This window comes from Ahaetulla prasina, chromosome 1 (assembly GCF_028640845.1).
Source record: "Ahaetulla prasina isolate Xishuangbanna chromosome 1, ASM2864084v1, whole genome shotgun sequence".
In the NCBI taxonomy this organism is placed as follows: Eukaryota; Metazoa; Chordata; class Lepidosauria; order Squamata; family Colubridae; genus Ahaetulla; species Ahaetulla prasina.
In genome coordinates, this window is record NC_080539.1 from 35026389 (window position 1) to 35040395 (window position 14007).

Sequence of the window (14007 nt, forward strand, 5' to 3'; positions counted from 1 at the left end):
AAGATCTGAGCCTTGTCTACAGTAATCTCCCCCATCACCTAATCAGGATCCAAGCCTCCAACAATGTATTTTTTCACATCCAGGCTGCGATATTTGGTTTTCTTGCCAATAAATTGTTTTGGTAGCCTTGCTCTTTAGAGAAAAAAACAGAAGTGTCTCCTCATAGATCTGAGCGACTGATGGAGAAAAAGGGGAAAGGAGAAGGAAGGTGCCAGGTTGCCACAGACTAAGAACAATAGTTATCATCTAATGCACTCCATGAACATCAGGAGAGTGAGGCTGGAAGCAGGGAGAGTCTTATTGGGACCACAGATCTAAGACTGAGGGGAAAATGGTTCCCATTCCTAGACAGGGATTTCACTGCTATCCTGTATCAAAACACTAGCTGGATATCCATGCTCCACTACAAAACTATGTGATTGGGCTTGATAAATCAACATTTAAAGTTGAAAACTAATGAATAGTTATGATTGGCCTCTTCTCTTCCCTTCTCTCCCTCAAGCTTGCCCCACAAAAGCCTTTCCTCTCCTATCCCCCTTCTCTCCCTCAGGCTGGCCCATTGATCCTCTCCTATCCCCTTCTCTCCCTCAGGTTTGCCCCACAGAAACCTCTCCTATCTTATCCCCTTCTCTCCCTTCCAGGTGGGGAGTAAAATGTCTAAACTCCCAGCCCACAGACCGGATGAGTCACACATTGGCCATGCCCATGCCCAAGTGGCAGTTGGAACAAAGTTCTTTTCAGGTGGGGAGGGGGAGCAGGACTTCTAACTCCTTAGCATCAGGGCGTATTAATAATAATATAAGAAATACTAATGATTGGATGGTCATTTTGAAAAATCCTTTCTTAGTGAGCACCTAGAAGCCAAGAGGAACATACGTGCCAAATTTCAAGTTTGTAGGCTTTATGGTTCTGGAGATTTCGTGATAATGCATGAATGGTATTTCACTTTTATATATATAGAAGATTAGCATGCATGAAGCCAGTGATGGATCTTGCTTGGACAGCCATCACAACCAGCACAGCTCCTCCTTCTTACAGTTTTAGGGTAAGAAGCAGGCAAATGAAAGAGCTGCACTCCTAGCCTTATACTGAGGTTGTACTGGCAGGACAACCATCTATCACCTTCATCTACCCAGGCAGGGAACCCTTCTTTCTTCTTATCCTGAGGGAGGATCCATTGAACCAAACTGAGATGGCTCAGCTGCTAATTTTATGGCCAGCTGTCTCTATCCTGCTGTGTATGTGTATGTATATGTGAGAGGAAAGGAGGGGTATCAAACTCAATTTCATTGAGGGCCACATCAGGGTTGTGTTTGACCTGTGGGGGGGGGCTTGGCAAGGGTGGGTGTAGCCATTTCGACATCACTTGTATCTGGGTTGCCTATGATGGCCTGAGCGCTCTGCCAGCAAAAACGGAGCTCAGAAGGACTGTGCTTGTCCCTCCTGAGCTCTGTTTCACTGGCAGAGGCACCATAGGCGGTCTTTCACTGTCCCTCCTGAGCTCTGTTTTTACTGGCAGAGGCACCATGGGGTGGTCCTTCGCTGTTTTCAGGGTGGCCCCATGGGCCAGACCTAAGCACCTGTGGGCCAGGTCTGGCCCATGGGCCTTGAGTTTGACACCCCTGGGCTACACAAAATGTCCTGGCGTAGCTCTGCAAGTATTAAACCGCTTGGCTGGACTGAAAAGTGAAAAGCCAAAGAAGATGGCCATTGACAAACCACTTCCATGCTGGAATAGATTGTTTGTGCAATAATTACCTCCCCCTCCTGAATCTCTTCCATTTTTTTTAATGAATTGTGCTCTCCATAGCAGAATGTTAGCAAATTTCCTCAAACCATGTACTGTACAGTATATTGCAATGTGCTAAATATGGGACAGAATTGTAAAATCCTGACAATTCTTGATGGGATAACTAGTGTCCACTTCCTCTGAGCTGAGCATCTCATAATTTATCAAGTTACCTGCACACTGAAAGAAGAATTCCCAGGGACCTTATAAAATTATAATGTTACCCTGAAGTATCAAAGAGGTTGCTAAGAGTTGACACCTATTTGATGATATGTGATCAATCAATTTTAAAACCAAATATATAAATGCCTTACCAGTGAACTATAAATCTTCTCTACCCCTGGCCTCCAAACTTCCTCATCTATATGTATGAATTGTGAAATTGTTATATTGACATCTGCAGGACATGTGGCTCAGACGAGAGTCTAGAAGAGAGATTGTGAAATCTGATGGATCTGACTACCATATTGCAAACTGTAACAGGCTGTATTCATATAATAATGAGTCAGCTTTTGGGGACCAGATTCTGGGGTTTAGCACAGATAAGCAATCAGGAAACAATATCAGTATAAATCATAAGGATACAATCAACAAAGTTACAGTCATAAGTGGAAGGAGATGGGTGATGGAAACGATGAGAAGATTAATAGTAGTGCAGATTTAGTAAATTGTTTGACAGAGTTGAGGGAATTATTTGTTTAGCAGAGTGATGGCATTCAGGAAAAAAATTGTTCCTGTGTCTAGTTGTTCTGACGTATAGTGCTCTATAGCGTCATTTTGAGGGTAGGAGTTGAAACAATTTATTTATTTTATTTATTTATTTATTAAATTTTTATACCGCCCTTCTCCCGAAGGACTCAGGGCGGTGTACAGCCAAAAGATAAAAAACACAGAAATGTACAATTAAAACGACAATTTAAAACCGAGCATATTTAGAAAAAAAATGGCCACATTTAAAAGTTTAAAATTTAAAATTATAAACCATATAATAATAAAACCCCAGTTAAAATTTTAAAATATTAAAAATATTAAAAATATTATAAATATTAATATTATGCCAGTCCCGCTTGAATAAATAAATGCGTTTTCAGCTCACGGCAAAAGGTCCGAAGATCAGGCACTTGACATAGTCCAGGAGGAAGTTCGTTCCAGAGCGTAGGAGCTCCCACAGAGAAGGCCCTTCCCCTGGGGGCCGCCAGCCGACATTGTTTGGCGGACGGCACCCTGAGAAGACCCTCTCTGTGAGAGCGTACGGGTCGGTGGGAGGCATGCGGTAACAGCAGGCGGTCCCGTAAGTACCCGGGCCCTAAGCCATGGAGCGCTTTGAAGGTGGTAACCAAAATCTTAAAGCGCACCCGAAAGACCACAGGAAGCCAGTGCAAGCCGCGCAGGATTGGTGTTACATGAGAGCAACGAGTTGCTCCCACTATTAATTATTATTAATTTATGTCCAGAATATGAGGGATCTGTAAATATTTTCACAGCCCTCTTTTTGATTCGTGCAATATACAGGTCCTCAATGGAAGGCAGGTTGGTAGCAATAATCTCACAGACCTATGCACTTATCTGAAAATATGTGTTTCTTATAATCACAGCAAAAGCCTAAAGAATAGTGATTATCTGGAAATTATTTTTAAAAAAATCAGAAGTACAGATCCCCCATTCTTAATTGGATGGCTTTGCAGACACAACAAAACTAAGCTACAATGCAAGAGTCTGATTCCAAATGCATTGCCACCCAACTCCTTTTCTAACTTCATTCAGCTTTCTAGATTCATGGCCCGGTTGTCTCAAGAGGATGAAGGCTGTGGTCCATCACCGCTGGGATGCTACAGGTCCACCATACCCCCCACCCCCATATATTTATTTTTATTTATTTATTTATTTTATTTGTCACAACAGTATATATAAGCATAAGGATGAAAATAACTATATAATATATAAGTATATATATGAGCATAAGTATGTGATAACTATATTAATTGGATATAATGAAAGGAAACAATAGGACAGGAACAGTAGGCACGTTTGTGCTCTTATGCACGCCCCTTATAGACCTCTTAGGAATGGGGTGAGGTCAATAGTAGAGAGTTTTTGGTTAAAGTTTTGGGGATTTTGAGAAGAGACCACAGTCAGGTAGTGTGTTCCAAGCGCTAATAACTGTTACAGAAGTCATATTTTCTGCAATCAAGATTGAAGCGGTTAACATTGAGTTTAAATCTATTGTTTGCTCTTGTATTGTTACGATTGAAGCTGAAATAGTCTTCAACAGGAAGGACATTGCAATAGATGATTCTATGAGTTAAACACAGGTCCTGTCGAAGGCGGCGGAGTTCTAAGTTTTCTAAATTCAAGATTTCAAGTCTGGTGGCATAAGGTATTTTGTTGTATTCAGAGGAGTGGAGAACTCTTCTTGTAAAATATTTCTGGACACATTCAATTGTATTGATGTCTGAAATGTGGTATGGGTTCCAGACATATATCTGGATATCTCCAATGATATCTCCAATGAGACTAATTTGTTGGCACAGGGAGCCCCTCTCACAGTCCCTCAAGACAGGACGGGGGCTCTAGAACAGTTGTCCCTTCTCAATTTTACAGGACTTGACAGTTTCTATCGAGATGGAAGCAAAAAGATGCAAAATAAATAAATAAATAAATCTATCAGTCCTTCGTGCAATCTAATGGTCGTCTGAATTTGTGCAGCTCGGATCGGGAAGCCCTAATGTTTCATGCCCTATGTTTCCATCGCTGTTGGCCTTGGGAAAACGACCGTGATATTGAAGTAGATGATTTCAAGCGGAAAAGAAATAGATTCGTCGTTTAAAAAAAAAATACATAGACAGGGATTGTGCAAGAATAAAAATAACAAGAGTATTGGGAATGCGTTTCCAGTCGGCAGTTTTCCTGAAGAGGACGCTTCCGGTAAGGGCAAGAGCAAAAGAACCGGCTGGCAAAGGATTTTCACCGGGAGAAGCCGGATTGGCCAGGGGAGCTTGTCACGTGGGCGAGGCGTTTGGACTGGGCACGGTTTGCCCCGCCTCTCCGCTGTGGTAGTCCCGGTGCGGTGCATGTGTGGTTGTTTTCCCCCTCGTCCTCCTCCATATCCGGGGTACAGATTGGGAGCGTTTCCTGTCGGCTGAATCTGCGGGAGCCGCGGTGGGGAGACCGGGAAGCGGGCGAAGGAAAGGCTGCGCTAGGATGAGAGTGGGGTCGCTGAAGAAGGAACCCTTCGCCGTATTCGCCCACCGCCTCTTTTAAACAGAGCTTCCCAGTTACCCCGAACTGCGCCGATTGCCTCTTTCAGTCTCTGCCGCTTCCCCGCCCTTCGCAGGACGCTGCGATCGGATGCCTCGCTCTGGGTCCGAAAGGTGTGTATTAGTTAAGCTTCTCTTCCCTCTCCTCCACCCTCCTCCAGCCCCGCCTGTCCTTTGCAAGTTAAGGGTCTCCAGCCTCCCCAAAATCCTCCCTAGCCCTAGGAGTCCCGCCCTCCTCTTAGTGATTTGATGATATGGGTGTGTGTGGGAGGGATGCTAATTCATTGAGTAGTGCTGCAATGGCTTCTTGTGATTCTCTTTAAGAAAGGGAAGCTGGTGTCCTCTTCTCACCCCCGTTTTTCTTGAGAATAGAAGAATAGGAAGTCATTACTTCCTTTTGCATTTAGCTGAAATCTTCTAATGCTTTACTTTCTCCCCAGTAATCCTGAATTGGGATTCTTACCCTGCCGACTTGCTTCTGGGCTTAAATATTCTAGCCTGGCAAATTACGGTGGTTTTTCATGAAATACAGCATGGAAAAGTCTCCCGGATTTTTCTACAGTCCTTGAGGTCCTCCTTGTTACCTTACTGATTTAATATCCTTGCCCACTTTACACCTGGCTCTTTCCTACAAGTTAAAAAAAAAACTGCAATTGTGACATCCAGAATCATGCTTCAGTGCCTCCTTGGATTGTGACATCTCTCCAGTCTTATCCCAACTTTTCTGCCCCTGGGGCTTTTTAGGTCATAGTTTGATCCTTTCCTAAAGCTTTACCATATCTGCCCCTTCTTTGATGAGCATTCATGTTCTTTTAAATAATTTTCCCTTGTGAAAGCTAGGAATGATTTATGGTTGCTGTGTTGTTTTCTTCCCCCATCCAGAAAGAATTTGGATCTTGCTATGATGATCTCTGCCCAATGGTTAACTCTCAGCTAGTACTGTTATCTTGAGAGTTATAACTGCTTGTGGAAGCGGTCAAAAAGTTGAGACTGCACCTGGCCTTTGGGTTGGGATTGGCTTGCCTGAAAGGACAATTGTGCTGGATCTGGACGCACTATGGAGTTTGCTGAGCTTATCAAGACACCGAGGGCTGACAACGTAGTCCTTCACCGCCCTTTCTATCCAGCAGTGGAGGGGACCCTGTGCTTAACGGGACACCACCTCATCTTCTCTTCGCGACGGCAGGACAATGTCGAGGAACTTTGGCTTTTGCATTCCAACATTGATTCAATTGAAAAACGGTGAGGATATTTTAGCTCATGAAATGGGGAGTGGGCGGGGGGTGGGGGGGGGAGAATAGCAATGATGTAGTCCAAAAAAGCATACATTTCTTCCATGGTAAAATTTTGCAGGTGCTGGATGCAGGAGTGGTCTGGATTAAGGATAGTAAATAGAATTGAATCCTAGCTGGGTAGGAATGCCATGATTTTCCATTCCTTCATTGAAATGAAGTATCCATGCTGTATTTTTACCATTTTTAGCTGATTTGCATAGCTGTTCTCCAGCTAAGTAGAGTTAGTTACAGCTGTGTAGTATAATTATACCAGCACGCCAGTTATTAAGCAACCTGTATAATTCCCTTATCAGCTTCCAAGCACTGTTCAGGATGTTGAGCATAGGCCCTTACCCTATTGGGACCAAATATGAGAAGATACATCTTCCCATTCCTTCCCTCATGTGGGCTGAGAGGGGAAAGGTGGGTTTGTTTTTATCTATGTTTTTATTGTATATTATGAGCCCCCTAGTACCATTACGAGATGGGTGGTCATATATGTTCTGTTATTATGAATTTTATTTATTAATGCATCATGTCTTCACTTGAAGTTTTTCTTAAGTGCTCTCAGTTGATGTGAAACATTGCATACCCAAGGATGGGGAGAGGCTTATTTTGTATTATATTGGTAGCCTGATTCTAAAATAGGCTCTTTCTAGATGCTTAACAGGTGCTGATAGTGCAGCCTTTTCAGATCTGTTTATCATTGATTCAGACATTTTTAAAATTGTTTTTATTGCCTTTACTGCTTTCACTTCTCACCAGAATAGAAAGATGGAATATAAGTGGCATAAAATAAATTTAATTTGTGACATTGCTGCTTCTTAGTTTATTGCTATTTGAAGGCTTAAATGTATTTTGTTGCATTATTTTCCCATTGGCTTGGACTTACATTGTTGAATGCTTTTTCTAAGTTGATGGGGACGGTATAAATGTGTAAAATGAATTATTACATAAAATTCACCTGAAATATACTTTCTATTTTTAAACATTTAAAATATCTATTCTTATGAGATTTTTAAATGAAATGAATTTTGCGTATTGCCGAAAGAGAAATCCTGAAACAAGGAACACTTTATTTTCCAGTAATGGCTGTTTTAGAAGGTGCTTTCTTAAAAGGCATTATTCTTTATGGAAGAAATAAGAGGGAACATCACCGGAGCTTGTCATTGTCAGCTTTAATAAACGCACTAAATAGAAGCTACTTAACTGAAAATCATTAGTGGAAGCTTTTCCTACACTTTGCATTTTTCTGTCAGAAAAAGCTTCATCTTTTGATTTCAGAACATCCATTAAATAGCTATTGAGGACTTAGTCTTCTGTTTGAATCATCTGGATTGATCCTGTCTGAAAACATCACTTGTAAGGTAGTGCAGTTTCTTCCCTTTTTCTCTGCTTTTGCAACTTCTTAGAATCTAAAATCTAGACTTGTTAGACTTCTGGCCCAGCATCTTGTTTTGCGCAGAAAGCTTTCAGGAAGCTTGTAAATTGAGCTTGTTCAATATTTGTTTCCCTCTATTGGCCAAGAAATATTCAGAGATATACTGTACCAGTAAAAGAGAATATTTGTAGCTCAGGTTTGAAATCAGGGGTCCTTGGTGTTCTCTGAGCTTGCTTCTTTTCTTGCAGATTGTTCATTACCAAACTAGCACTGATGATGTTACCAAGTATATGTTTCTGAATATTCAGCTGAGTCATCAATCAGTTTCTATAAATGATATAATATAAATCAGTGTTTCTCAAAATTGTCAACTTTAAGATGTTCTGGGAATTCTGGGAGTTGAAGTCCTCATATCTTTTAGTTGCCAAGTTTGAAAACACTGATCTAGATTAATCATCTTGCATAAATGCACCCAAATCTTTTATTAAGCCAGCTCAGTTGTATTACCTTGCTATTTCTCAATTCCTGGGTTGTTGGGGGTCTTTTTTTGGGGGGGGGGATAACATATATAGTGGACTCACACATCTGCAGAGTACCACATCAGGGAAAGCTGTTTTAGATAATTGTGAAATAAATGTTCATTTTTGTTTTTTAGATTAAAGGATGGAATACATCTTATTTTGGGAAAAGCATTGAACTCAGTTGTTTAAACTTTGTTTTATCTTTTCCAGCTCCCAAGGAATTAAGGGAGAGGCTATTAACTAATGAGTTTTCAAAACTGCTTTAATTTTAAAGGGCTTGTAGAGAGATATAACCCACAAAACTGTCATTTTATTTGTGTCAATTTTTCATACACTATTCCCAATTTACAACTGCAATTGAGCTGGGAATTTTAGTCATATATACTGGTTGTTAAGTGGATCACCATGTGATCAGACCTGACATTATGATATTTTGTCAGCTATTGTTAAGTGAATGTTGAGGTCGTTAAGTGAATCCATTTTACGTAATGGCTGCTTTCTGTTGAAAAGCAGAAGTAAACTCTGGAAATCGGCAAAAAAATCATCAAACCTTGTGGTCATCTGACTGCAGGATACTGCAAATAGTCATAAAGGTGAGCCTGATTGACAAGCACCTGAAATGCAGTCACATGACTGCAGAGGGGTGCAGCTTTTGTAATTTTGAAATCGGGTTGTAAGTAGCTTTTGGGGGGGGATCCATCATAACTTCAGTTGCTAAGCAACTGGTTGTAAATTGAGGTCTATACTGCTTTCTTCCAACACTAAAAGACAAGCAATTTGGGACTATATTCAAGCTTAAAATGGGACAATTAATCTGCTTTGTCTTCTCTTGCTTTTCTCCTTGATGCCCTGATATTATTAGTTTTCTTGATCAAGAATAACTCTTAGAATAACAACAGCAGACTGACTCCTTGTATAGCAGCATCAGTGAGTTGCTACAATTCAAAGATATGCTTTGTGTTATTCAGACTCAATGAAAAGGGAGCATAATTAGCCATTTATTTCCATGAAGATAGTTCGTCCTGATGAAGAACAATCTGGAAATATTTGTGACTCAGTATTTCTTTAGAAATGAGAAAAATAAACCCCTGCATTTTTATTCCTATAAGGCGGTCTCAATAAAACAACATACTTAGGACTGAACAAACCGGTATTGCTTTATCATATTGCTGGGTGCCCGCCCAGGGTTTTTATTGCTCTTTTAAAGTATATGTATCTGATGGAGAATGTCTGATAGTATTGACACCAGCCTGATTTCAGAAGGACGGCGCTCCAGTGACAGGGTGCCACAACAGAGGATGTCTGTCACCCACAACTCCATTTAACAAAAAGTGCTTCTTTCACAGATCTCTGTCACTGTAGGCATACAGCAGCCAAGTAAAGTTATCACATTTTGCTATATCGCAGAAGAATTGGGAATGTGGTTGTAGCCTTGTCCGGTCTCATTCATCCCCAGTTAATCTCCTGATTGCTTTTAGCTAGTTTATTATGGCATCTATATTAGAGTAGCTGTTGTTATGGTTAACTCCGAATTTAATTATGATACACTTTTGAAAGATAGTTTAGAAGACATTCTGATTACCCTTTGTCCCTTTGAAAATTACAGTCAATTATGGGGGAAATGAACTGACATCTGCGTGTGTCAGTGTTGAATGGCTATCTGAACTAAGCTGGTGTATAGCCTGTTGGTGTTTTTAAAAAAAATAAAACTCTGGTTTATAATATTCTCATACAAATATACATGCAGGACATTCATTTAAATTTTTCTTCTTGTTTTCTTTCCCCTTATATTGTGAAGAGAAGCAGTGTCCCCCCCATTCTCCTGCTCTATCCAATAATTTCATTGGAAAAATTATAGTTTTTGCTATTTGCTTCATCATTTGTATTTTTTTTTAAAAAAGAATCCTAGCCCCTTGGTTGGTTAATTATTTCCCTCAAAAAATTAAGATGAAAAAGAACTTTAAAAAACCCCTCAATTATAGATGCTACAGTGTAGTAAAAACGTCAAATTTCAACTCTCTTCCCTTCTTACTTGACCATGTCTAAGAAAGAAGGCTGGGGGCTTAGATAAATTCTTTGTGATCCTCCCAGGATTGGCCTTGGGGTTTCAACAACACTACTGGAATTACTTACTAGCAATATAAAGAAATTATATTCTTTATATTTCTATAAAGAAATTACCTATCTGGAAATTACATTACTAACATGATGTATTTTAATATGTTTCTCCCATCTTTTTGAGTTTGGAGCAACACTCCAGTAAGGTAGGCTTGGCTGAATGCTAGCAGTTTGTGTGGTTTTGGATCTCACAATTTGCTTCATTGCCATGTGGGAATCAAAATCTAAGTCTTCTGCCATTTCAATGCGGCCTTTGCAGTTGCACTGTTACAAGATTTTTGAACCAGGCCCAGTAATGGCTATAAAAATCTATGCTACCTCTGAGTGAGCACTAGATGCCTATTCAGTAAATAATAATAAAAGGTTCACAGGTCATGGAGCAAGAGAGAAAGGCAATCCTACTGCAGCTATATCCTCATAACTTGCCTTTGTTACATGGGTGAAGAAAGGTGATGCATTCCTTTTTGAGAAACTGAGCGGGTGGTGTATTTGTGCAGCATTCTGAGAAAGTTTCGAAAATCTTTGCATTTGAGAAAGAAAGGAACTGTTGGTGTGACAGCACATAATATAATCCTTAGATCCATAACTGACCGTCTACTGATGCTAATCTACTGGTCCAGGCTAATTTAGCATTATCTCACCATGAAAACTTTTTCTGTCTGATCCTGCATGTTTTATTCTCCATAATAATGGTGGTTCCCTATGTTGTGACCTAGGCCCAAGTAGTTATTACCAGACACAATCAGTCCTAAACAAATATATTTTATCAGAACAGCTGAGAATTACTTCATTCTCAGCTTAGTCCAAATTAATTCCAAAACAAATCCTTCAGAAAAAGTCCTTCGGCCTTATCACAAACCTTTGTCTTCTTTGACACCCTGCCAAAGGTGTTTTCTTGGCAAAGCCCCAAAAAGTTCAGAAACAAGAGACACCGACTAGAAACAAATGTAGCAATGTTGCTTTCCTACAAAGAGCCCAAGAGCCATTGCTGGTCTTTTAAGCCTTATGAGTGGGGCCAATCATCTCCTGGCTTTATTCCCGAGTCATCCTTTTTGCTTTAGCTGCTCTTGCCTTCTGGCAGCTCTTCGCATGTATGCACTAGGAACACATTCCTCCTATTCCTCTGCCTCTCTGCTGTCCGCCTCTGGAGGCTCCGGAGTCCACACATCACTCGCAGTTGGCCCTGGCCCCATCTCTGCCTTCGACCAGAGCCCTCGTCCAGGCCTTCCCCTGACTCCAGGACTGGCCTATGGTCCTCCCCAGCCTCCTTACTGTTCAACTCCACTGCCAGCTCTGCAAGCTGCTGCTGGACCACAACACCCTCAAGAAATGTTGGGCTCCACTGTCTTAGGTGATCAATTCTCGCCACTCTAAGCTAACATGGTCGAAACCTTTTGTAGAATGACATCTTGTTTTCTCTTTGATTTAAAGTCAGAACATCTCATTTATACTACCATAAACGTTTTCGTACTATGAAGAGACAGAGCCTCAAAAATTGCTAAAGCTTGAAGTTGTCTGCAGCATTTCACGTTTGTTAATCCTCATTTTATTTCATTAGTTCTAAATCCTTAGGAATCTTTAGTGCAGTTCCTGAATTATTTTCTTTTTAGCTAGTTTACGAGACTCAAAGGGAACGGGTGGCAAAATGCATTGGAGTAGAAACATTTCTGGGCACATGTAGGCAAATGTACCATGCTTAATATCATTTCCTTCCTTCCTTGCCAGCCCTTCTTTAAAATTACATTCCATCCTTACGTTCTTTTTAACTTGATCGCCAGAGATTTGAAATCTTAATTTACTAAAATAACCTGCAGTTCTGCTCATTAACATATTCTCCCATTAATGTTTTTCAACTAGCAGTGCTTGAATGTTTTAATGGCTGAACTAGAATAGGCTTCAACTTTTGTTCATTTGAAGGCCATGTAGGTATCTACAGTTCGAAGGCTGTCATATTATATTCTTAACTCTTCAGTATTCATGTTTTTATATCACTGCAGTTTTATCGGCTTCTTGGGCACCATCATTATCAAATGCAAAGATCTACGAATTATCCAGCTTGACATTCCTGGCATGGAGGAATCTTTGAACATTGCTAGCTCCATTGAGGTAAAGTTATTTATAGAAGTTAGAAGAACCCAGCAAAAATCTGGCTCCGTTCTGTAGAGATTCATGTGGAAGATGGGGCTGGGGAATTAACATTGTACTCTCATTATTCTCACTCTCTCCAAACCTTCAGAGTATTTAAAGGCAGCTTATTGTATGGGCAAGTAGTCCATTGTAACACTGTATGCATTTTCTGCTTCTTGTAGGCACTGTCTACCTTGGATTCCATTACACTCATGTATCCTTTCTTTTATCGCCCCATGTTTGAAGTAATTGAAGATGGCTGGCATTCATTCCTGCCTGAAAGTGAATTTGAACTTCTCAATTCAGTTGTAAGTTTTTATTTTTATTTTTTATCACATTTTTACTCCCACCCATCTTACAGAACTGACTCTTGGCAGTGTACAATACTCAGTAAAAACAACAAATGTATAAAAAGTCTTCATAAAAATTATAAAGTCATTGTTAGAAATGAAAAATACTATAAAAATTAAAATATACCAGAGCAACCCCAATGGAGCCATCTAAGAATGTCTCCAGTTCACTGAGACCCCGAGGGCTGGTGACATCATCAGGTCTTGATGGACTTCTGGCTTGATAACAGGGGTGAAGCTAATCTGACTTTGGGAGGAAGAATGTTCCATAGGGCCCATCTTCTGGGACCCACCAAATATAAATTTCTAGCGGATGATACCTGCAGTATACTTTCTCTGCCAAATCTAATGGGACAGGCTGATGTAATGGGGGAGAGGTGGGTCCCCAGATAACTCAGAATAATGTTAGGAAGGCTTTAAAGGTTAAAACAAGCATCTTAAATTGTACCTGGAAGCAGACTGGCAGCCAATGTAGCTCACAGAGCAGAGGTATAATATGTACCCTGTTTCCCTGAAAATAAGACATCCCCTGATAATAAGCACAATTGGACTTTTGAGCGTATGCGCTAAAATAAGCCTCCCCCCGAAAATAAGCCCTCCCGAAAATATTTAAACACAGAGCTGGAAATCAGATAAGACAGCAAGGGGAGCCCTATCTTTCTCCACATGCCCCAAAATAGCAAGACCTCCCCGAAAATAAGGCCAAGTGCTTATTTTGGGGTTCAAAAAATATAAGACAGGGTTTTATTTTCAGGGAAACACGGTATTCTTTGGGGAGCACACAGAACTGCCCGTACCACCACATTTTGAACCAGTTGTTGCTTCTGGATACTCTTCAATGACAGCATTGTAACAGTTCAATCTGGAAGTGACAAGGATATGAATAGTTCAATGTGGAAGTGACAATCTGTGTGATCAGCCTGGCAATCCAGGAATGGATGCAACCGGTGCAGAACACAAAGCTGTACATAGTTTTTCCTAACCACAACATTCACTTGCTTTTAAATCTAGGAGGTTCCCGCAGATTGCATACCAGGGCTGAATGTACCAAAGATGGCATAGTCCTAGTACTAGTAGGCCCCAAACCCAAAGCCACTCAGTCTTGGCAGGGTTTAGCTGAAGCCTGTTCACCCATCCAGACCATCACAGCCTCCAGGCACTATGATAGAGTGTTCACAGCATTGCTTAAT

General features: G+C 40.7%; 1 protein-coding gene across 1 annotated transcript in view; it reads left to right on the plus strand.

The window, feature by feature from the left end:
- Positions 1 to 4051: 4051 nt before the first annotated feature.
- The window catches only part of MTMR9 (myotubularin related protein 9), a 37983-nt gene continuing 28027 nt past the window's right edge, over positions 4052 to 14007 (plus strand). Inside the window, exons 1-4 of the mRNA XM_058164831.1 lie at positions 4052 to 5160; positions 5929 to 6288; positions 12338 to 12446; positions 12650 to 12775. Of these exons, the coding sequence (XP_058020814.1) occupies positions 6104 to 6288; positions 12338 to 12446; positions 12650 to 12775 (420 nt within the window). The 5' untranslated portion in view covers positions 4052 to 5160; positions 5929 to 6103. The remainder of the gene's footprint in view (positions 5161 to 5928; positions 6289 to 12337; positions 12447 to 12649; positions 12776 to 14007) is intronic.